Source organism: Geotrypetes seraphini, chromosome 8 (assembly GCF_902459505.1).
Source record: "Geotrypetes seraphini chromosome 8, aGeoSer1.1, whole genome shotgun sequence".
Classification (NCBI taxonomy): Eukaryota; Metazoa; Chordata; class Amphibia; order Gymnophiona; family Dermophiidae; genus Geotrypetes; species Geotrypetes seraphini.
Genome location: NC_047091.1, coordinates 177,930,749 through 177,953,224, shown reverse-complemented (window position 1 = coordinate 177,953,224; position 22,476 = coordinate 177,930,749). Strand labels below are relative to the sequence as shown.

The window sequence follows — 22,476 nt, the reverse complement described above, 5'->3', positions numbered from 1 at the left end:
GTGAACGGTACCCCATCTGAAGCATCGGACGTGATAAGTGGAGTGCCGCAGGGCTCGGTCCTGGGTCCGATACTATTCAACTTATTCATAAGAGATATGACGCAAGGACTTAAGGGAAAGGTATCGCTGTTCGCCGACGCCGCCAAACTTTGCAACATAGTAGGTAGAAGCTTATTACCTGATAATATGACACACGATCTACTGCTGCTGGAACAATGGTCAACTACTTGGCAGCTTGGCTTCAATGCTAAAAAATGCAAGGTAATGCACCTGGGAAAGAGAAACCCGCGTAGAACTTATGTACTAAATGGTGAAACCTTGGTTAGGACCACAGCGGAACGCGATCTAGGAGTGATCATTAGCGAGGACATGAAGGTTGCCAATCAAGTGGAGAAGGCTTCCTCCAGAGCAAGACAAATGATGGGGTGCATCCGCAGAGGTTTCGTCAGCAGGAGACCTGAAGTTATGATGCCGTTGTACAGAGCCATGGTGAGGCCTCACTTAGAGTACTGCGTTCAGTTTTGGAGACCTCACTACCGAAAGGACGTGCTGAGAATCGAGTCGGTACAGCGAACAGCCACCAGGATGGTCTTGGGGCTCAAGGATCTCACGTATGAAGAAAGACTAGAGAAATTGCGGATGTACTCACTTGAGGAAAGAAGGGAACGGGGAGATATGATTGAAACGTATAAGTATATCACGGGGCACATCGAGTCAGAAGATGATATATTCCGGCTCATGGGACCCTCAACCACCAGAGGGCATCCGCTAAAAATCAGGGGAGGGAAGTTTCATGGCGACTTCAGGAAGTATTTCTTCACCGAGAGAGTTGTGGATCATTGGAACAGACTCCCACTCCAGGTGATAAAGGCCAGCAGCGTGACGGATTTTAAGAGAAAATGGGATACTCACGTGGGATCTTTAAGGGAGTAAACTCAGGGGGGAGGATACTTGGAATGGGCAGACTTGGTGGGCTATAGCCCTTTTCTGCCGCTTTTTCTATGTTTCTATGAACTCAATTTCCCCGTCCCTGCGAGTTTTGTCACTGCCCCCATTCCTGTAAGCTCTGCCGTAACCACGCAAGCCTCGAACACTTATGATTTTAAAATGTTTGAGGCCTGTGCAGATGAGGATGGAACTTGCAGGAATGGGGCAGGGACAGGAAAAGAACTCGCGAGGACAAAATAGGAAAATGAGTTCCCGTAGCGACAGGGAAAAATTTGTCCCCATGTCATTCTCTAGTCAATATCACTTGGACATCTTTCACATTCGCTGACAAGAAGAGTCTTTGTCCTAGACCCTCCCTCACTGGGTGCTCTCAGGATGCCCCTTTCCCTCCCCTGCACCTCTCTTTGACGATATGGTCAAGTTTGTAGCCAGGCTTGTTCTCTTTGATCCTCTCCACGGCATTCCATTCGCCTTTCCCAAATGCTTTTCGCAGCTTCCGGACAAACACCTGGAGGAACAGATAAAGTCACAGCCTCAGTAAGGCCCATATCAACCCAACAGAAAAACCTATGCAGATTCTCTTCTTCATATTTTTGGTTATCAAAGTTCCGGCTTGATCAGAACTTACTTTAATCCAATCCTCTGCCTTGAGCCTCTCAGGTAGTAGCTGATCTGCACAATCTCTCCCATCTCAATCTCTCCCATAACAACTGATATCTTAAACTGTTAGTTCCACTCAATCTGTAGCATCTTTCTAATCATTGTAAACCGCATAGAACTTCACGGTCCTGCGGTCTATAAACTGTTATTATTATTATTATTCTGAAGTTTTAGGAAATAATATTCAGCCTGCAGCAGAAGAGACAGGTTTGTTTTTTTTGTTTTTGGACGCTGGCTGCCGTCGGCTGAATTGTGCCCAAATCTCCGGTGCTTGCACCTCTGGCACTCGGAGGCCCGCTGCTGGAGTTACCTGGGTATCGGCAGTATTCAACGATGGTATCTAAATAGCTACTTGTTTAACTTAGGACAGCCTTTTGCTGTTCTAAATTAACTGGACTGTTATCCGGGTATCACTGGTGCCCAGGTAATTTCCCACTGTGTTCTAACTCTGTCCTGGATAGTGCTTCAGCAAATCTGAGGATCATCTGGTCAGTGTGAGATAACCAGCTGGGAGACTTTGGCCCAGATTCTATAAACAGCGCCCTGATTGTAGGCAGCGGTAGGCGAAGATTTTGGTTGACCCAGGTGCCTAAGACCCCTCCTATGGGTGGGAACTTTGGCACCTGGGCCAATCAGGCCTTAGGCTCATCCCTGATGCATCCCACAATGCACCGGGAAGGGGCAGGCCCGCCTCATTCCGACAGAGGCAGGCCTACCGGATGGACGGAGGGAAGACCTGTTCAGCCAGCCATTGTAACAGGTTAGAAGGGAATGGGGGGGCTGCACTATCTACGGGAGGGGATCTGGCGGGAGGGATTGGGCACCCTCCTGCCGCTTTCGTTTGGGGTGGGGGTGTTCCGGGCAGGAAGGATTAAGCATCCCTCCAGCCGCATTCGTTCGGGGAAGGGGGGGTTACATTGGCAGCTGCTAAACTCATCGTGGCAGGGATGTTGTTTGCCACGATAAGCTTAGCGGCCATGTTTACTTACAACCCGATTCTCTAACCAGCGTCTAACATGGACATCGGTTAGAGAATTGGGTTCTCTTTAGGTGGCCTTAGGCCTGATTCTATATGGGACACAGGTCAGCTTCCGAGACTGGGCGTCCTATACAGAATCCAGGCCTTAGTTTTCAAGCCCTTTCGACTGCCCCTTCTAGCTTTTGGGTCAGCCCTACAAAGTACAACACTCTGGGCTCCCTAGCACTGCATGCCAGGCCAGTGCTGGTATACCAGAGAAAGAACAGGTAATAGGGACAGTGTAGGACTAGAAAAAAATACAGAGGAGAAATTCAGCAGAAATATTCACATTCTGAGGAGTTCTTAAAAGACCAAACTAAAGATCAGCAGAGAATAGAGGTCTGAGGAACCTTTTGGGCAAAGAGTATTGAGCTGCAGGGGATGAGATGAAAGGCAAGGGAAGGGGGAACAGGAAGAAACAGCACTTTGTAATCCTACCTTGTACTCGCGGAATTTGTTGATGATGGGTTCGTGGAGCAAGAACCTGATATCCTTGAGCAAGTAAAAAGTGCGGGGAGCGGTAGAACCTTTGTTGACCTTCTTCTTGTGTTTTGGTTCATGGGGATAGATCCCCTTCAAAATGCACAGGCGTCTGTAGAGAGAAAGCGAGCCAGAGTCAAAAAGAGCTCGCACAATCTCAGCAGCCCAAGGATGAGAAACTCACATTTCATTCTTAATCGTAACATTAAAAGAAAAAGGCTCAACCTACAGCAACCTGTCCAATCAAACACAACCGCTGGAAACACCAGCAAGGCAGACTGGAATCAAGGGATCATATACCACTCACAGGGATCACTCGCTATTAGGGGAAGACACACTTATTTATTTAAAAAATTTATAATGGGCTAAAAAACTAGTGAGGCAATAATATACAAGGTCTCCAAATTTGAAGGAAAGTCTTTTTCCTCTTTGGGGGGGGATCGATCTAGCCATCGCACTAGTGTTTTTAGCGCTGGTCACGGTGGTAACAGCTCTCACGCTCATGAAATTCCGATGAGCGTCAGAGCTGTTAGCACCATGGCTGGCGCTAAAAACCGCATTACGGTTTTGTAAAAAGGGGGCGAAACTTAGGCACCATTTGTAGAATTTCTCAATAAATGTCTCTCCCTTGATGTGGGCTTGTAGGTTTTCCTATTTTCAATTTTGGATATCGATTCTTATTTTTGTTATTTGTACATCCCTACAGTCGACTCCGCTTAAGTGCGTGCGCTTAATAGGAGTGGGGGGTGGTAGGGTAGGGGTAGGCTGTAGTTAAGCTGGCTCAGTTTAAATATGGTGTGTGGGCTGTTGGAGCCTATAGCACAGGAAAGCTATGCCCTATAGCTTGAGTGGAAGCGGAGCACTCACTTTCCCAGCTGCCCCAGCGCTGTGTGAAGCCTAGCCATTGTGTAAATCTGTTCTGCCAACTGGCTTTCCTCCCAGTCAGAACGTGATTGCCTTTAACCGGAGTGAAGGTAACGTGAAAGAACAGAGGTTGGACCTGTGATATCAGGGCGCATAAGCGAATTGTGTGCTTATCCGAATTGCCAATATCCAGAGTTTACGTCCATTGACTTTAATGTAAAAAAAAAAACCAGGACGGTGGTGGTAGGCATACGCTTAACCGACGAGCACTTAGGTGGAGTCGACTGTATCTTATTTCTATGTGAAGAAATTAATAGAAAATTTATTCAAATAATAAAAAATTTATTCAAATAAAAAAAAAAAAAGAAGAAGGACTATGGAGCCAGTGCACCAAACCTTCACCATCAACTCCTCTAATTTTTTACTATCCTACTTCCACTCCTACTAGCAAATCTAAGAGATTAATTACAGAAACATATAATAATAATAAATTTATTATTTTATACTGCCATTACCAACAGTTCTAGGCGGTTTACACCATAAGAAACTGAACAATCAGCAAAATACATACATATCATAGAAATAAAACCATTAAAAAAAAAAGTTCAAAATATATTTACAATCTTTTTTTTTTTTATAATTTCTTTATTCATTTTTAAACTTACATCAAGTGTACAGTAAATATCAACCAAATATAATACAACATCACTTGAAAAATTTTCAATATCATACACCAAGAAGATTTAACCCCCACCCCCCTCCCAAATTCATATACAACTAATATATACCACATAAAAATAATATCTTACGACAATCATATAGTTACAATCTTAAAAATACTTAAGTAATAAATTTGTCGAACAAAGAGGACTTAAGTAATTTTCGAAAAGAAAAATAAGACATGGCTTGATGAATGCATTCACCATGCCAGAATTGTAGTTTGCCTGCCTGAAACGTTAAGGTCCTATCAAAAAAGGTCTTATATCTTGACACCATTTGGCATATATTATTTCTTCATGTACAAAATTAAGATTAATTGACCAGAAAACATACCCCCTTCTTTTACGAAACTGCAATAGCAGTTTCTAGCGCAGAGAGCTGCGCTGAATGGCCCATGCTGCTCCAGCGCTCATGAGAACTCTATTGCAGTTTCGTAAAAGGAGGCCATAGTTATAACTTTGAACATAAAACCTGAACAAAAAAATGCTTTTATTTTGAAGCTGGAATCAGAGTTGATACATTTTTTTAATTGACCCCCACACTCCACCCAAAACTGCTTCTAATTCCTGCTCCGACGCCACGGACCCCTAACAGAGCCTGTTCATTTGTTGTTCCATATTTAAGGAACTTTTACCTTCTGAACTCAGATTTCATAAAGGTTTCATGGCTTCCACAGGGATAATTACAAAAAAAAAAAATAATAATAATCTTAGAAGAATCAGTCAACCTCATGGATAATGATGGGATGGCTGAGTTATATTAGAAATAAGAGGATGTTACATCTGAAGCCCTCATTGGACATATATAGAGGGCGCCTTTTCTTTATCCTGACCGGGGTAGCCATACAAATGATTACGCGCAACTGGACGAACTGGGATCACCTTAACTTTAATTTCTGGTGGGCAAGTTTATGCTTAACTTATAGATTTGAAAAAATGAACGCAGATATACTGGGTCATACTAAGAGATTTAAGTTAATCTGGGGCCTTTCGATATCTTTTATGGATGCGTTGTAATTGGGGGGGGGGGGGGGTTTCCTTTGACCCTGTTGGTATATTGCACACACACCCAGGGGGAGGGAGGGTGGGAGAGGGATATTTATTCTCTTGCAAGGTATTGGTTGGGTGGGAGGGGGGTTCTTATCTTCCTGTGGGGGATTTTGATTATTATAAATGCATATATGACTAATGTTGTTTGTGTAGATACTGTACTGCATTTTTGCTAAGTTTGGAAAATTAATAAAGATTTAAACAAAGAAATACGATATATAATGTATTAATGAAATGCTATGTATACGTTGCATAAGCTAAATGTTTTTAAATCTCAATAAAGGAAAAAAAAAAAAAAAAACACCTCATGGATAATGAAGAAATCTAAGGAGAAATTAGGTTCTTACCTGCTAATTTACTTTCTTTTAGCTTCTCCAGACCAGTAGAGGTTAACTTTACGAATGGGTATATATCTAATCATGACCAGCAGGTGGAGACTGAAAACAAAACTTTGGGACAGTATATCCTAGCCCCTCCTCTCTATTTCCCTCAGTCTGCCGAATAGCCAAGCAGAACCAAGAACTGGAAAACAACAGAGAGAAAAAACAATACTCCGAAAGGAGTAACAAATAACATACCCAAAATGCTGTTGGAAAATGCAGAGGAGAAATTCCCGAAGGAAGAATGTCCCCACAGCTCGCCAGCTAAGCCAGCCGAGCCACAGCCGCTGTTCTTCAATTCTCCCCGGCCCTAGAAAAATACTAGAACCCGCAGCAAAAACCAAAAACTGCCCGCGCAACAGCCCCAACAACAACAACAACAGACAGGGTGGGGACCTCTACTGGTCTGGAGAAGCTAAAAGAAAGTAAATTAGCAGGTAAGAACCTAATTTCTCCTTCTTTAGCACTCTCCAGACCAGTAGAGGTTAACTTTACGAATGGGACGTACCAAAGCAGTCCCTCTCACGGGCGGGACCCCCGAAGGGCCGATACCAGTACACGCTCACCGAACACCGCGTCCCGACGCGCCTGCACATCAACCCGATAATGACGAACAAAGGAATGCAAGGAGGACCAAACCGCAGCCTTACAAATATCCACTGGAGGCACGAGCGACGACTCAGCCCAAGAAGCCGCCTGACCCCGAGTGGAATGAGCCTTGAGAAACTCCGGAACAGGCTGCTGTTTCAGAAGATAAGCGGAAGCAATCGTCTCCTTGATCCAGCGCGCAATAGTAGCCTTAGAAGCGCCAGCTCCCCGACGAGGACCCGCCAGGAGGACAAAGAGATGATCGGACTTCCGGAATTCCTGGGTCCGCTGCACATAAGAGCGAAGGACCCGACCGACATCCAACTTGCGCAGCTGCCGTTGCTCAGAAGAGCCCTCCCGACCACCCAAGACCGGGAGAACCACCGATTGATTGACATGAAAAGGAGAAACAACCTTCGGCAGAAAGGAAGGAACAGGCCGCAAGACGACCCGCTCCCTAGAAAACTCCAAGAAGGGAGCCCTACAAGAGAAAGCCTGCAGCTCAGAAACACGCCTAGCAGAAGTAATGGCCACCAAAAAGACCGCCTTCAAAGTAAGGTCCTTCAAAGAACAGTCGTCCAAGGGCTCGAAAGGCGGACGCACCAAAACAGAGAGAACCAGATTAAGATCCCAAGAGGGAACCGAGGGCCGTAGGGGAGGCCTAAGCAACTTGGCCGCCCGCAAAAACCGAATCACATCAGGAAGAGCCGATAAACGCTGACCTGACACCAACCCTCGAAAAGCCGACAGGGCCGCAAGATGAACCCGGAGAGAAGACCAAGCCAGGCCTCTATCCAGGCCATCCTGCAAGAACTCCAGAATGTTAGGCAGAGAAGCGCGAAAAGAGGTCACTCCCCGCGCCCGACACCATTCCTCAAAGAGACGCCAAACCCGCACATAAGCCCGAGAGGTAGAAAGCCTCCGGGACCCCAACAGTGTAGAGATCACCTTGTCTGAATATCCCTTCTTGCTAAGGCGACCCCTTTCAAGAGCCACGCCGTAAGACAGAAGGGAGACGGGTCGAACATGGGAATGGGACCCTGCATCAGAAGGTCGTCCGAGAGAGGCAGAGGAAGAGGATCCGCTACCAGGTGCCTCACCAGATCCGCATACCACGGACGGCGAGGCCAATCCGGCGCCACCAGCACCACCAAACCCGGATGGTGAACAATGCGAAGAAGCACTCTGCCCACCAGCGGCCAAGGAGGGAACACATACAACAGCCCCTCCGTTGGCCACTGCTGGACCAGAGCATCCAGACCCTCGGCCAGACCGTCCCTGCGACGACTGAAGAAGCGGGGCACTTTGGCGTTGCCACCCGTGGCCATCAGGTCCATCAGGGGCTGCCCCCAAGCCTGCACTATCAACTGAAACGCCTCGGCGCCGAGACACCACTCTCCTGGATCTAGGAAGTGACGACTGAGGAAGTCTGCCTGAACATTTTCTACTCCGGCTATATGAGAGGCAGAGAGGTCCAGCAGATGGGATTCCGCCCAAACCATGAGCAGAGCCGCCTCCTGCGCCACCTGAGTGCTCTTGGTGCCCCCCTGACGATTGACATAAGCCACCGCTGTGGCATTGTCCGACAGCACTCTGACCGACTTGCCCAGCAACAGGGAGTGGAAAGCCAACAGCGCCAGACGGACCGCTCTGGTCTCCAACACGTTGATCGACCAGGCGGCCTCCTCCGCGGACCAGGTGCCCTGAGCTGAGTGACCCAAACACTGAGCCCCCCAACCCAGGAGACTCGCATCCGTCAGGAGCACCGTCCACTGCGGGAGATCCAGACCCACCCCCTGAACTAGGTGAGGGGTCTGGAGCCACCAACGCAGACTGCAGCGCGCCAAGCCTCGCAGGGGAACCGGAACATCCATCCCGTGCCTCTGGGGAGACCACCTCCGGAGCAGAGCATACTGGAGAGGACGCATGTGGGCCCGCGCCCACCTCACCACGTCCAGGGACGCCGCCATCGACCCCAAGACCTGGAGGAAATCTCGCGCCCGAGGACACCGGGACGCCAAAAGCAGGCGAATCTGAGATTGCAATTTGCTCACCCGGCCCTCTGGGAGGAAGACCTTCCCCAAGGAGGTGTCGAACAGCACCCCTAGGTACTCCAGACGCTGAGCCGGGACCAACCGACTCTTGGAAAGGTTGACCACCCAGCCCAGCGACCGGAGAAACTCCACCACCCGAGCAGTAACCCGGGAGCTTTCCTGCAACGACTTTGCCCGAATTAACCAGTCGTCCAGGTAGGGGTGTACCAGGATACCCTCCGACCGCAAGGCTGCCGCGACGACCACCATCACCTTGGTGAACGTCCGAGGAGCCGTGGCCAGCCCAAAGGGAAGCGCACAGAACTGAAAGTGCCGACCCAAGATCGCAAAGCGCAGGAAACGCTGATGAGAGGCCCGAATGGGAACATGCAAGTAGGCCTCCGTCAGATCGAGAGAAGTGAGAAACTCCCCCGGCTGAACCGCCAGAATGACCGACCGCAGAGTTTCCATACGGAAAGAGGGAATCTTGAGAGCCCTGTTGACCCCTTTTAAATCGAGGATGGGCCGAAAAGTCCCCTCCTTTTTGGGCACCACAAAGTAAATGGAGTACCTGCCCGTGCCCCACTCCGGAGGGGGCACCGGAACAACTGCCCTGAGATCTAGCAAGCGCTGAAGGGCCTGGCGAAAAGCCTGCGTCTTCCCCGGAGTCTGACACGGAGAAGCGAGGAAAAAATCCGGCAGAGAGCGGGCGAACTCCAGGGAATAACCGTCCCGCACCACCTCCAGGACCCACTGATCGGACGTGATCTCGGCCCATTTGGGGAAAAATTCGCGCAGCCGAGCCCCCACCGGAACCAAAGGGGGCGCCGGCAAGGCGTCATTGTGCAGGACGGGAAGCGGGGGAACCGGCGGAGGGATTCCCTGCCCCCCGACGGGCCCCCCGAAAGGGCTGCATGCGCTGGAAGAACCGACCCCGGGAAAATCCCGGAGACTGGAAAGAAGCAGCCCCACGCCCAGGGCGATACTTGCGAAAATCCCGCAAACGCCCCCGGGCCGCACCCCCCCGAGACGCCGGGCGGGCACGGTCCTCCGGCAGACGGGGAACTTTCGAGTCCGACAGAGTCTGAATCAACTTATCCAAGTCCTCTCCAAACAAAAACGACCCCCGAAAGGGAAATTTAGTAAGCTTAGCTTTGGACGCAGCATCCGCCGCCCAAGCGCGCAGCCACAACACCCGCCTTGCGGCCACGCCAAAAGCCATAGACTTAGCCGATATCCGCACCAAGTCATATAGAGCATCTGAGAGGAATGAGGCCGCCATCTCAATCTTCGCAACCTCCTGATCCACCAGAGACCAGTCGTCAGACTCTCGATCCAAGACCCGCTCCGCCCACCGAAACACGGCGCGAGCGACCAGTCCCCCACAAATAGCCGCCTGGACCCCAAAGGCAGAGACCTGAAAATTTTGCTTAAGGATGCTCTCCAATTTGCGCTCCTCAGGGTCCCGCAAGGCAGAACCGCCCTCAACAGGCACGGTATGCCGCTTGGAAATTGCCGAGACCACCGCATCCACGACTGGCGAAGCTAACGTAGCCCGATCCCCTTCAGGAATGGGATACAGGCGAGCCATGCTGCGCGCCAGCCGAAACGGCGCCTCCGGCGTTTTCCACTGCTCCAGAATAATATCCCGAATATCCTGATGCATAGGAAAAGAGCGGGAAACGGAACGGATCCCCCGTAACAGGGGGTCCCCCACACACGGAGTCTCCGGCGGCGCGTCCTCAAAACGCAAAACCGTAGAAACCTGTTGAATAAGGTCAGGCAGCTCATCTTTCTGAAAAAGGCGCACCACGGACGCCTCGTCACTGGAGAACGGGAAATCCGACAACCCGCCGCCAGCTTCCGTCCCCTCCAGAGAGTCCTGGAACTCCTCAGAAGGGTCCAGGTCCTCCTCCAGACCGACCCGTTCCTCCGACCACAAACTCTCGTCCCACGACACCCGCGGACGCTTGGACAAGGGAGGCGGCGGAGGGGACGTCACGCCAGACGAAAGAGGCAAAGCCGCAGGGAGCGCGGAGGAAAAACCACCCCCCGAAACCCCCTGGGCGCAACCGGGACCCCCAGCCACCTGAAAATAGGCTCTGCATAAAGAAAAGAAAAATTCAGGAGAAAAACCCCCCGAGGGTCCCAAGGGACTCCCTGCCACAGCAGGGGACCCAGCAGAACCTTGCCCCTGCATAGTCAAAACAGGGGGAAGGTCACCTGAGGTGGAAGACAAAATGGAGGGGCCAGACAGAGAAGATGGCGGTTTTCCCGCCAAAAAAGCTCCCTCCATAGCCTGAAGCGGCTGAGAAACCTGAATAGTCTCAGCCGCTAAAGCAGGCAAGCCGGCATCAGCTGTCAAAAAATCAGCTGAGAGGGAATCCTCTAAAACCCGACCGTCGGCGGTTTGGGGAATCCCTCCGTGGGCGGACGGAGAAGACCGGGCTTCCCCACCGTTCCCTGCCGACTCGCGAGGCACCATCGGCGGGGAGCTCTGGGCGCCTGCAGCCGCTGCCGACGGAGCTCCTCCACCGCACCGGCCTGAACACCGCTTGCACAGGCCGGCCGCGAGTGCCTCGCGTCTGGAGCACAATGAGCACTTTTTCCCTTTAGAAGTGCTCATTGTTCCATACGCGACCTAGCTGCAAAAAAGTGCCGGTTAGTTGAAAAAATACAGTAAAATACAGTTTTCTTAAAGGGATACAACCCTCCAGACCAGCACTACCTCAGGATTTTTTTTTTTTTTTTTTTTTTTTTTACAGAACAGACTCCACAGGCTCTCGAAGCAATATGCCTTGCTTGATTTAGGGGGCAAGGCTTACTGCTGAGGCTCCTCTAAAAAAATGTGGGGAGGTGGAGGAAGTGGGGGGAGGGACCCCGCTCGTGACCCGCCGGGTTTGACACCCCCGAGGTCGGACGAACCCCCAAACAGAGTCCGTCCAAGCTCCGTCCGGCTAAAAACAGGGACAATAAACCCCCTAAACAAATTCCAACAGCCCTACCAAGGGAGATGGGTACAGATCACTCAACACCTGCTGGAGACTGAAAGAAGACTGAGGGAAATAGAGAGGAGGGGCTAGGATATACTGTCCCAAAGTTTTGTTTTCAGTCTCCACCTGCTGGTCATGATTAGATATATACCCATTCGTAAAGTTAACCTCTACTGGTCTGGAGAGTGCTAAAGGTATTGGTTGGGTGGGAGGGGGGTTCTTATCTTCCTGTGGGGGATTTTGATTATTATAAATGCATATATGACTAATGTTGTTTGTGTAGATACTGTACTGCATTTTTGCTAAGTTTGGAAAATTAATAAAGATTTAAACAAAGAAATACGATATATAATGTATTAATGAAATGCTATGTATACGTTGCATAAGCTAAATGTTTTTAAATCTCAATAAAGGAAAAAAAAAAACAAAAACACCTCATGGATAATGAAGAAATCTAATGGAGCATTTCCTTCCCCCCTCCATTGAAGCAGGTTTTAACACAACTTTATAATCTTATATTTTTATTGGTATATTTTGCTTAGAAATACTTGATAAACAATCTAATTAAATACTAATAAACCTTGAATTTATCAGCCTTGATAAATGACAAATTAAAAGAACTGGACATGTATGAAGTATGTCTAATATTTTATGGCAATATATATCGACAGGTTATTGTAACCTGCTGAAAATGTTATATTTGGCGAGACAGAAATCACAGGAAATAACTATCCGGCACCCGGACCGTGAGCCGCATCAGACTTATGAATAGTGTCGAGTATTCTCCCCTTACCTGAAATCCGCAAGACTCAGTTGCAGCTTCTTCCGTGCCTTGTTCCTAGTGATGTAATTAGTGGCTGAACCTCTCTCATACTTGAGCAAAATAGAACAGAACCGGGAAAGCAAGCAAAATAAAAGACCTCATTAGAAATCCATCAGTACAGAACCTCACCTCACACAGATCGCAGAAGATGATGCATTAATAACTAGAAAGGCAAACACAAAGAAAAAAATCCAACAGAACTGCAGTGGTATGTCAACCAAGAATAAAAGAAAAAAACTGCAGGAATGGTTTCCAAGATGCCAAGTCTTTAATAAGCAAACATGAACATGAAACAGTTTGTATCCAAAAAGGTTGGAGAACCCGAAACCGACATGGTCCATGTTTCGAAGAAACACTCCTTCCTCAGGGGTCCTAATGTAAACAATTGCATGTATTAAACCAGTGGTCTCAAACTCGTGGCCCGCCAGGTACTATTTTGAGGCCCTCAGTATTATAAAGAATGATTCTTTATGGAAAACTTGTGCCTTAAGTGTCCGACGGTCACGTTCTGGAACGTTGCCCGCCTCACCGCTGTAACCTCATGCAAGCGCTTTCCTGCGTCTGTACGCGGTTGTCCTCTCCACTCCCTCACCTCACAATCGCATACAAACGCAGGAAAGCGCTTGCGTGAGGTTACAGCAGTGAGGTGGGAAACGTTCCAGAATGTAAGGTAACCATTGGAGGCAGTGCAGCGTCTGCATGTGTCCGGTGCTGGAGGAGGTGAGAGCTGAAGGCAGTTGCGGACGCAACCACCGGACACTTACTGGTTGTATGTTCATTTCGCAATTGCTAATAAAGATATATATTAAAAAAAAAAGGCACAAGTTTTCCATAAAGAATCATTCTTTATAATACCGAGGGCCTCAAAATAGTTGGTCCAAAATCTTGTCTCTTGCAGTTGATACTTTGATAGTTTTTCGCTTTCTGTATGTTGCACTGCTTTCAGCTATGTATCAACTGGCCCCCCTGAGGAAGGCGTGTTCGCCGAAACACAGACCGTGTAGGGTCCGGTTGGACTATTACATTTTGTATTTTTATTTTATTGTGAAGAGAGTAAATAAATCAATTTCCAGAACATCTATATCCACAGTGTTTTTTGTTTTTCTCGTTAACTTGATAGTGGATGCACATGTAAAAACACATATGAAAACATTCCATACCAATGTGGAGATTAATGCCATATGGGCCTAACAACCCAGAAATTGTGGAAAACAAGAAAACCAGAATGTAGTCGATGAAGCCGTCTGCGTAATGTGCGGTGGCGGCAAAAAGGGCAAACAGAATGCTTGGAATGATTAAGAAGGTTATAATACCGCTGTACCGGGCCATGATACGACCTCACCTGGAATACTGCGTCCAGCATTGGTCGCCGTACTTGAAGAAGGACACAGTACTACTCGAAAGGGTCCAAAGAAGAGCAACTAAAATGGAGGAGCTGCCGTACAGTGAGAGATTGGACAAACTGGGCCTCTTCTCCCTCAAACAGAGGAGATTGAGAGGGGACATGATCGAAACATTCAAGGTACTGAAGGGAATAGACTTAGTAGATAAGGACAGGTTGTTCACCCTCTCCAAGGTAGGGAGAACGAGAGGGCACTCTATTACAGAAAACTACACTGGTTGCCAATGGAGGCAAGGGTCATCTTCAAGTTTGCTTGCCTCTGCTTTAAAACCATAACAGGTTCTTCCCCAATCTACCTGTCGCACCATTTTGCATTTCCAGGTACCACTTGCACACGTAATGTTCATCTGTTTGCCTTCCCCTCCCTGAAGGACTGTACCTACAAGAGATTCCTAGATAGAACATTGTCATTCCAAGCAGGCAAATGGAACAAAGGTCTACCACCCTCATCTCCAATTCCCCCTCCTACCAATCCTTCAGAAAATCAATAAAAACATACCTCTTCGATAAATTTCTCTGACCCCCTCCTACCTCATTGTACCTCACTAATGTAATCTGACCCCCTCTCGACTCACTAATGTAATCTGAAATTCTTTCTCTGTAACTTCGCTGTCTGTGTACAGTCTCTTCCTCTGTAAACCGCTTTGAACAATTATTATTATTAAAGTTAAAAGGGGATAGATTCCGTACAAACGTAAGGAAGTTCTTTTTCACCCAGAGAGTGGTGGAAAACTGGAACGCTCTTCCGGAGGCTGTCGTAGGGGAAAATACCCTCCAGGGATTCAAGACAAAGTTAGACAAGTTCCAGCGGAACTGGAACGTACGCAGATAGGGCTGGTCTCGGTTAGGGCGCTGGTCTTTGACCTAGAGGCCGCCGCGGGGGCGGAATACTGGGCACGATGGACTACTGGTCTGATCCAGCAGCAGCAATTCTTATGTTCTTATGTACAAGGAATATGTGCGAGTATGCTAAGGGGACATTAATACATACCAAACAGGTATCATAAACTGTTTCATGTTCATATTAATGTTTGCTTATTAAAGACTTGGTGTCCTATACACCATTCCTGCAGTTTTTTCTTTTGTTCCTTCAGCCACAGAGATAGGGCTAGATTCACTAACCTGCCCAATTGTGACCGATCCGGGCAGAGCCGATCGATTCTGCAAACAAGAATATTCTAATGGGGGGGCGATCAGAGGCATGCCCCCATCCGCCGACACGGATGGCTAGGTAGCGATCCCGAATCATGTGCAGACCATTCTACTTTGCCTGTAGATGGTCTGCAAATGTGTTTGCTGTCTGTTTTTACTGGTCCCGACTCACCTGCTCTCTGTCGCCCTTCCCTGCAGTGCGAGCCCGTGGTTTTAACCCTTGGGTTTAAAGCGGGTGAAAACCACGGGCTCGCACTGTGGAGAAGGGCAGGAGAGTCAGGGCAGAGAGCAGGGAGGCCAGGGCTGGAGAATCGGGGCAGAGAGCAGGGTTTTAGCACAAGCGACTGGTCCTCGCTAGTTTTTGATCGGCCAGCCAGTCGATATGACAGAAGAAAGTTTAGAGAATCGCGTCCTTCCTGCTTTGCATGCCGATTCCCCTCATTTGCATGCACGGATCAGGATTAGTACACAGGTTAGTGAATTGGGTCACAAAGGGCTCGCAAACCGATCGGTTTCCTTAGTGAATTTAGCCCATAGTCAACATTATTATTATTATTGCGGGTAGGAGAGCCTCAGGGACAGCGAGCGATTTAAATAAGATGGAGATCTGAGACTATTAATTTATTTTATTTTTATGCATCTATTTATATTGCATTTAGCTTACACCTTTTTCACTGATAGCCCAAGGTGAATTACATTAAAGATGTAGGATTTTCCATTTACCAGAGGGCTTATCTAAGACAATGGAGGGTTAGGTGACTTGCCCAAGATCAGAAGAAGTAGCAGTGGGATTTGAACTGGGCTTCCCTAGTCACCAGCCTGGTGCTCTAACCACTACGCTGCTCCTCTGCTTTGTATAAGAAACCTCCGAATCATGTAACGTCAATTTAACACAAGCGAAGGAGGTTTTTCCGTCTATGAGACATTATTTACCCTCTCTGGTTAGAGAAGGGTTCTTTCCTAATGGGGTTCCGAGGCTTTTCCTCCTTTTGATTTCACCTATTGATTCACAGCTTTTGGGGGGACACGTTTAAAAGCAGGGGTCTGTGCTGGAAACACGGCTTTTTAACATATTTCTTAATGATCTAGAGACAAGAATAACTAATTCAGGGCTGCCCAAGTCCGGTCCTCGAGATCTACTGGCAGGCCAGGATATCCACAATGAATATGCATGAGAGATTTGCCTGCACTGCCTTCTTGGTATGCAAATCTCTCTCATGCGGGGAGGGGGGGGGGCTGGGGGGCGGGTCTAGGGTAGTGTGGCCATATGGCTCCAGAAAAAAGGGGACGGATTGAGACATCCGGTTTTACTTCCATTGAAAGCAACCCAGATGTCTCAATCTATTCTCCTTACTTCCATTGCTTTCAATGGAAGTAAAACCCAGATGTCTCAATCCGTCCCCTTTTTTCTGGAGCCATATGGTCACACTAGTCTAGGGGGGTAACCCTAAGTAGCATAGCAGCTCAGTGTATCTTACCAAAGGATGTGGTGAAATCAGTTAGCTTAGCGGGGTTTTAAAAAAGGTTTGGCTAATAGGCCATGGAGAAATCCCCTGAATATTCCTATTATAAGCTGCATGGAAGATCTAGCTAGGTGCCTGGCACCTGGGTTGGCCACTGTTGGCGAGTCTTAGGCGAGGTCAGCTGCCGTTTCCGAGCACCTTAGCCCAGGGCAGATAACGCCTCCCTCCTGCCGCCCATCTTCGCTTTCCCAGAGGTCGGCCTTGGCTTACCTTCTTCTTCTCTAGGCCGCCCATGTCGTGAACTTCGGCGCAATCAGCCGCTAAGAGAACTGGAGAGTCCGGGGAGAACCAGGCCGGATCCTCCGCTGCTGCTCCGTCCCCACGTGGCCTGCCGCTCCGAGGACCCCTTCGAGGCTGTTGGGATATTGAGGGGCGGAAGTTATGGCCGCCATCTTGGAAGGGGCATTATCTATGTGGGAAAGACTCGACTATTGGGATACTGAGGGGCGGAAGTTCTGGCCGCCATGTTGGAAAGGGCATTACCTGCGGGACCGATTAGGCTGCTGGGATACTGAGGGGCGGAAGTTCTGGCCGCCATGTTTGAAAGGGCATTACTTGTGCGGGACCGATTAGGCTGCTGGGATACTGAGGGGCGGAAGTTCTGGCCGCCATGTTTGAAAGGGCATTACCTGTGCTGGACCGACTCGGCTGTTGGGATACTGAGGGGCGGAAGTTCTGGCCGCCATGTTGGAAAGGGCATTACCTGTGCGGGACCGATTAGGCTGTTGGGATACTGAGGAGTGGAAGTTCTGGCCGCCATGTTGGAAAGGACATTACCTGTGCGGGACCGATTAGGCTGTTGGGATACTGAGGGGCGGAAGTTCTGGCTGCCATGTTGGAAAGGGCATTACCTGTGTGGTACCGACTCGGCTGTTGGGATACTGAGGGGCGGAAGTTCTGGCCGCCATGTTGGAAAGGGCTTTACCTGTGCGGGACCGATTAGGCTGCTAGGATACTGAGGGGCGGAAGTTCTGGCCGCAATGTTGGAAAGGGCATTACCTTTGCGGGACAGATTAGGCTGTTGGGATACTGAGGGGCGGAAGTTCTGGCCGCCATGTTGGAAAGGGCATTAGCTGTGCGGGACCGATTAGGCTGTAGGGATACTGAGGGGCGGAAGTTCTGGCCGCCATGTTGGAAAGGACATTACCTGCGGGACCGATTAGGCTGCTGGGATACTGAGGGGCGGAAGTTCTGGCCGCCATGTTGGAAAGGGCATTACCTGTGCGGGACCGATTAGGCTGTTGGGATACTGAGGGGCGGAAGTTCTGGCCGCCATGTTGGAAAGGGCATTACCTGTGCGAGACCGATTAGGCTGTTGGGATACTGAGGGGCGGAAGTTCTGGCCGCCATGTTGGAAAGGGCATTACCTGAGGGGTGGAAGTTCTTGCCGCCATGTTGGAAAGGGCATTACCTGTGCGGGACCGATTCGGCTGTTGGGATACTGAGGGGCGGAAGTTCTGGCCGCCATGTTGGAAAGGGCATTACCTGTGCGGTGCGGGACCGATTAGGCTGTTGGGATACTGAGGGGTGGAAGTTCTGGCCGCCATGTTGGAAAGGGCATTACCTGTGCGGGACCGATTAGGCTGTTGGGATACTGAGGAGCGGAAGTTCTGGCCGCCATGTTGGAAAGGACATTACCTGTGCGGGACCGATTAGGCTGTTGGGATACTGAGGGGCGGAAGTTCTGGCTGCCATGTTGGAAAGGGCATTACCTGTGTGGTACCGACTCGGCTGTTGGGATACTAAGGGGCAGAAGTTCTGGCCGCCATGTTGGAAAGGGCATTAGCTGTGCGGGACTGACTCGGCTGTTGGGATACTGAGGGGCGGAAGTTCTGGCCGCCATGTTGGAAAGGGCATTAGCTGTGCGGGACTGACTCGGCTGTTGGGATACTGAGGGGCGGAAGTTCTGGCCGCCATGTTGGAAGGGGCATTATCTGTGTGGGAAAGACTCGGCTGTTGGGATACTGAGGGGCGGAAGTTCTGGCCGCCATGTTGGAAGGGGCATTATCTGAGCAGGACTGACTCAGCTGTTGGGATACTGAGGGGCGGAAGTTTTGGCCGCCATGTTGGAAATAGAAGTTGCTTACCTGTAACTGTAGTTCTCCTTGGACAGATGATCTTACAGCCACACAAGTTGGTGACATCCCCGTGACGGAGCCAACCCGGCAGTCTAAAAGCTGCAAAGCTAAAGAGCTTTGTGCATGTGCCAGCCCTCCCGCCCAAATGTATCCATTCTGGCCCCTATATAAACAAACCCCCAACCAACCAACACAGTTAGGTATAAAGCTGGTGGCAACAATAGGGGAGGCCGGGCGGGATGGTGTGGCTGTAAGATCATCTGTCCAATGAGAACTACCGTTACAGGTAAGCAACTTCTATTTCTCCATGGAAAGGGTTAAGAACCCCTGGATAATGAGCAGCTGGAAAGTACTGAACTCTCTATGGTGAGGAAATTCAGATTTATGCTAATAACCGAATATACCACTGAGTGGGTATAGCATACCCCATACTGAGGGCCAGATTCAGTAAATGGCATCCAAAATGAAGCGCTGTGAAAAATCCGCACCAAACGCTAGAGTATAAAAGGCACTCCAGTTTGAGCACCTTTTACAACAGTGCTTAGTGCAGGGTCCCGCACCTGAAGCTGGGCATGAGGATTCACACCTGCTAAAATCTGGTGTAAATCCTGATGTGCAACTTGGGGGTGCACCCTCCAAATTCTATAACATTGGGCTAGATTCACTAAGCAAACCGATCATGTACTGATAAGTTTGTGAGCCCTTTGCAACCCGATTTCCCTCTGACCCGATTCACTAACCTCTCCTCCGATCCGATTCGTGCATGCAAATGAGGGGAAACGGCATGCAAAGTAGGCAGGGATGCAATTCACTAAACATCAACTGGGCTGGCCGATCCAAAAAGAAGCGACTATGGGGGACCAGTCGCTCACGACCTTTCCTGCTCTCTGCCGACTCTCCTCGCCCTGTTCTGCCCTCTTCAGGCCCGATTCTCCTCACCCTGTCCTGCCCAACTTCTCCTGCCCTTTTCAGCCCCGACTCTCCTCGCCCTGTCCTGCCTGACTTCAGTCCGACTCTCCTGCCTTGTCCTGCCCTTTTCAGCCCAACTTCAGCCCTGACTCTCCTCTCCCTGTTCTGCCCTTTTCAGCCTGACTTCAGCCCTGACTCTCATGCCCTATCCTGCCCTTTGCAGCCCTGACTCTCCTGCCCTTTTCAGCCCCGACTTCAGACCCAACTCTCCTCTTGCCGCCCCACGCCCCGGCTCGTTGCTCTGACTCTCCTGGCCTTCCCCCCGCACTGTGAGCCTGTGGTTTTAACCCGCGGGTTTAAAGGGGGTTAAAACCATGGGCTTGCGAAGTAGTAAGTAAAAAAACAGAAAAAAGCAGCTTGCAGCTCCGTAAGCATGCGTCGACCATCTACAAATGGTCTGCGCATGCTTCAGGATCGCTCACTAGCAATCCATGTGGTTGGTGGGGGGCTTTCCTCCAATCACCCCCATTTGCATGCTGAGTGTTGGTGAATTGGTCGGCCTGCCGTGGATCGGACATGGATTGGGCAGGTTAGTGAATCTAGCCCATTGTGTGTAATTCTTCAGAATGCCCCTAATCTGCCCTTGCCCCTCCCACAGCTACACCCCCTTCTAAGTTGCTCACTAGGGGGTTTGGCATGGATCCAAATTAGGGTTAGTTAATTAAGGGCTAGATTCACTATGCAAACCAATCTTGTACCGATCGGTTTGTGACCCTTAACAAGCAAATTCCCTCTGGCCTGATTCACTTACCTCTCTTGCGTCCGCTTCGAATCCGTGCATGCAAATGAGGAGAAACGCATGCAAATTGGACAGCGACGCGATTCACTACACAAAATTTCACATCGGACAGGGCTGGCTGATCAACTGAAGAAGCGACTGCTGGGGAGCAGTCGGAAACATCCTTCCAACTCTCCTGTTCTATTGAAGCCCTGCTCTCTGCCCTGTCAGCCCCGATCTCCTGCAGCCCTGATCTGCCTGTCCCGGCTCTCACAATCCTGCACCCCTGGGCTTGCCTGCCCTGAACGTCTGCCTGACATGTCCTCTCTGCTTCCCCTGGTTCTGCCGCCTTCCCTCTAGTGCGAGCCCGTGGGTTTAAAGCAGGGCTGCACGCTGCAGTGCAGTCCCACTTTAAACCCACGGGCTCGCAATGAAGGAAGGAGGGAAGAGGCTGCCGCTGCCACATGGAAGCAGGAGAGTCGAGCCCAAACATGCCTGTCTGTCTGCCCCGAACACGTCTGCCTCGACTGCCTGTGCAAGCCCATGGGTTTAACCCGAAGCTGGCTAAACCCATGGGTTGCAAAAGTTTAAAGTAAAAAAAAAGTTGTGGCTGGGACGGGTCTGCGCATGCGTGAGCCATGCCAGATGGGGCATTCCTCTGATCACCCCCATCTGCATATTTTTGTTTCCTGAATTAGTCGGACCTGCCCGGATAGAGCAAGTTAGTGAATCCTGGCCTAACAGTTCTAACTAATCTGTGTGAGGATCTTGGGATCCTGCGCGATTTTGGGTGCCATTTCTAGAACCCAGGGGTTCGGGTGTGCAGTTATAGAATAGCAAGTAGGCAAATGTGTGCATTTCAGTCCAAATGAGTGCAAATTAACACCAATTGTTAATGGTTCATTAATTAGTTTGGCTGTGAATCTCAGATCTATACTAAATGTGGGCACAATATACAGAATCCGAGGGCAAGTGGCCACCTGGATCTGAATCCTAAGGAAAAGAAAACAGTGCCAGGTTTTCCAACACTTGTCTTTAAAGCATTCCAGGAATTTTGCAAAATGAAAATCTAGTAACTAAAATTATAACAGCACATTCAGTATAACCACTAAGGGCTAGATTCACTAACCTGCCTCTCCGTGCCCGATCTGTGGGCGATTGCATGTAGGCCGATTAATTCACTAAAGGCCTGCATGCAAATGGGGACGATCATTGGTACGCCTCCAACCAACCGCACGGATCACTGGAGAGCAGTCCTTGAGCATGAGCAGACCATCTTCCTTGACTGTAGATGGTCTGCGCAGACACTGGCCCTTTGTACCCTGCAGAGGTTTTTTTAACTTTTTAAAAACTTATTTAGCTGATTTTTCTTCTTCGCGAGCCCGTGGTTTTAACCCGCTTTAAACCTGCGGGTTTGCACTGCGGGGAAGGCAGGCAAGTCGGACTTAACAGGGCAGGAGATCGGGGATGAGCAGGGCGGTGAGACAGAGCTAGAAATTCAGAGCTAGAAAGTCAGGGGCTGAGAGCAGGAGATCGGGGCTGAGCTTGGCAGCGAGACAGAGCTGGAAAGTCAGGGGCTGAGAGCAGAAGATCGAGGCTGAGCAGGGTGGCGAGACAGAGCTGGAAAATCAGATGGGGGCAGAGAGCAGAGAAGCAGGGCAGAGAGTAGGGCGGCAGAAGGCAGGGCAATCGGAAAGGACCTGAGCGACTGGTCCTCAGCGGTCACTTATTTTTGGATTGGTCAGCCCAGTCGGTATCCCTCATTTTGTTTAGTGAATCGCTGCCTGCCTATATTTGATGCCGTTCCCCCTTATTTGCATGCCCGGATCAGGATCGGATCGGTTCACAGGTTAGTGAATCGGGTCGGAGGGAAATCGGGTCGCAAAGCGATTGGTACACAATCTGTTTGCTTAGTGAATCTAGCCCTAAGACCTTGAAACTATGTTGGATGATCATCCTTCCACCATCAATAACATTTAGTGTAATACAGGTTTGGTTCAGCCAGTCCTCCTGAATGCTGTCTGTAAAAAAGGCGAATCATTCCTACTCAATCTATAATCTTAAGAAATGTTCATTTC

The 22,476-nt window shown here is 49.5% G+C and overlaps 1 protein-coding gene across 1 annotated transcript in view; it reads right to left on the bottom strand.

Moving 5' to 3' along the window:
• Positions 1 to 17,020, bottom strand: part of PES1 (pescadillo ribosomal biogenesis factor 1) — a 67,915-nt gene extending 50,895 nt beyond the window's left edge. The window contains 4 exon segments of the mRNA XM_033956890.1: positions 1,347 to 1,456; positions 3,065 to 3,218; positions 12,527 to 12,606; positions 16,844 to 17,020. Coding sequence (XP_033812781.1) covers positions 1,347 to 1,456; positions 3,065 to 3,218; positions 12,527 to 12,606; positions 16,844 to 16,867 — 368 coding nt within the window. The 5' untranslated portion in view covers positions 16,868 to 17,020.
• Between the last annotated feature and the right edge of the window lie 5,456 nt (positions 17,021 to 22,476).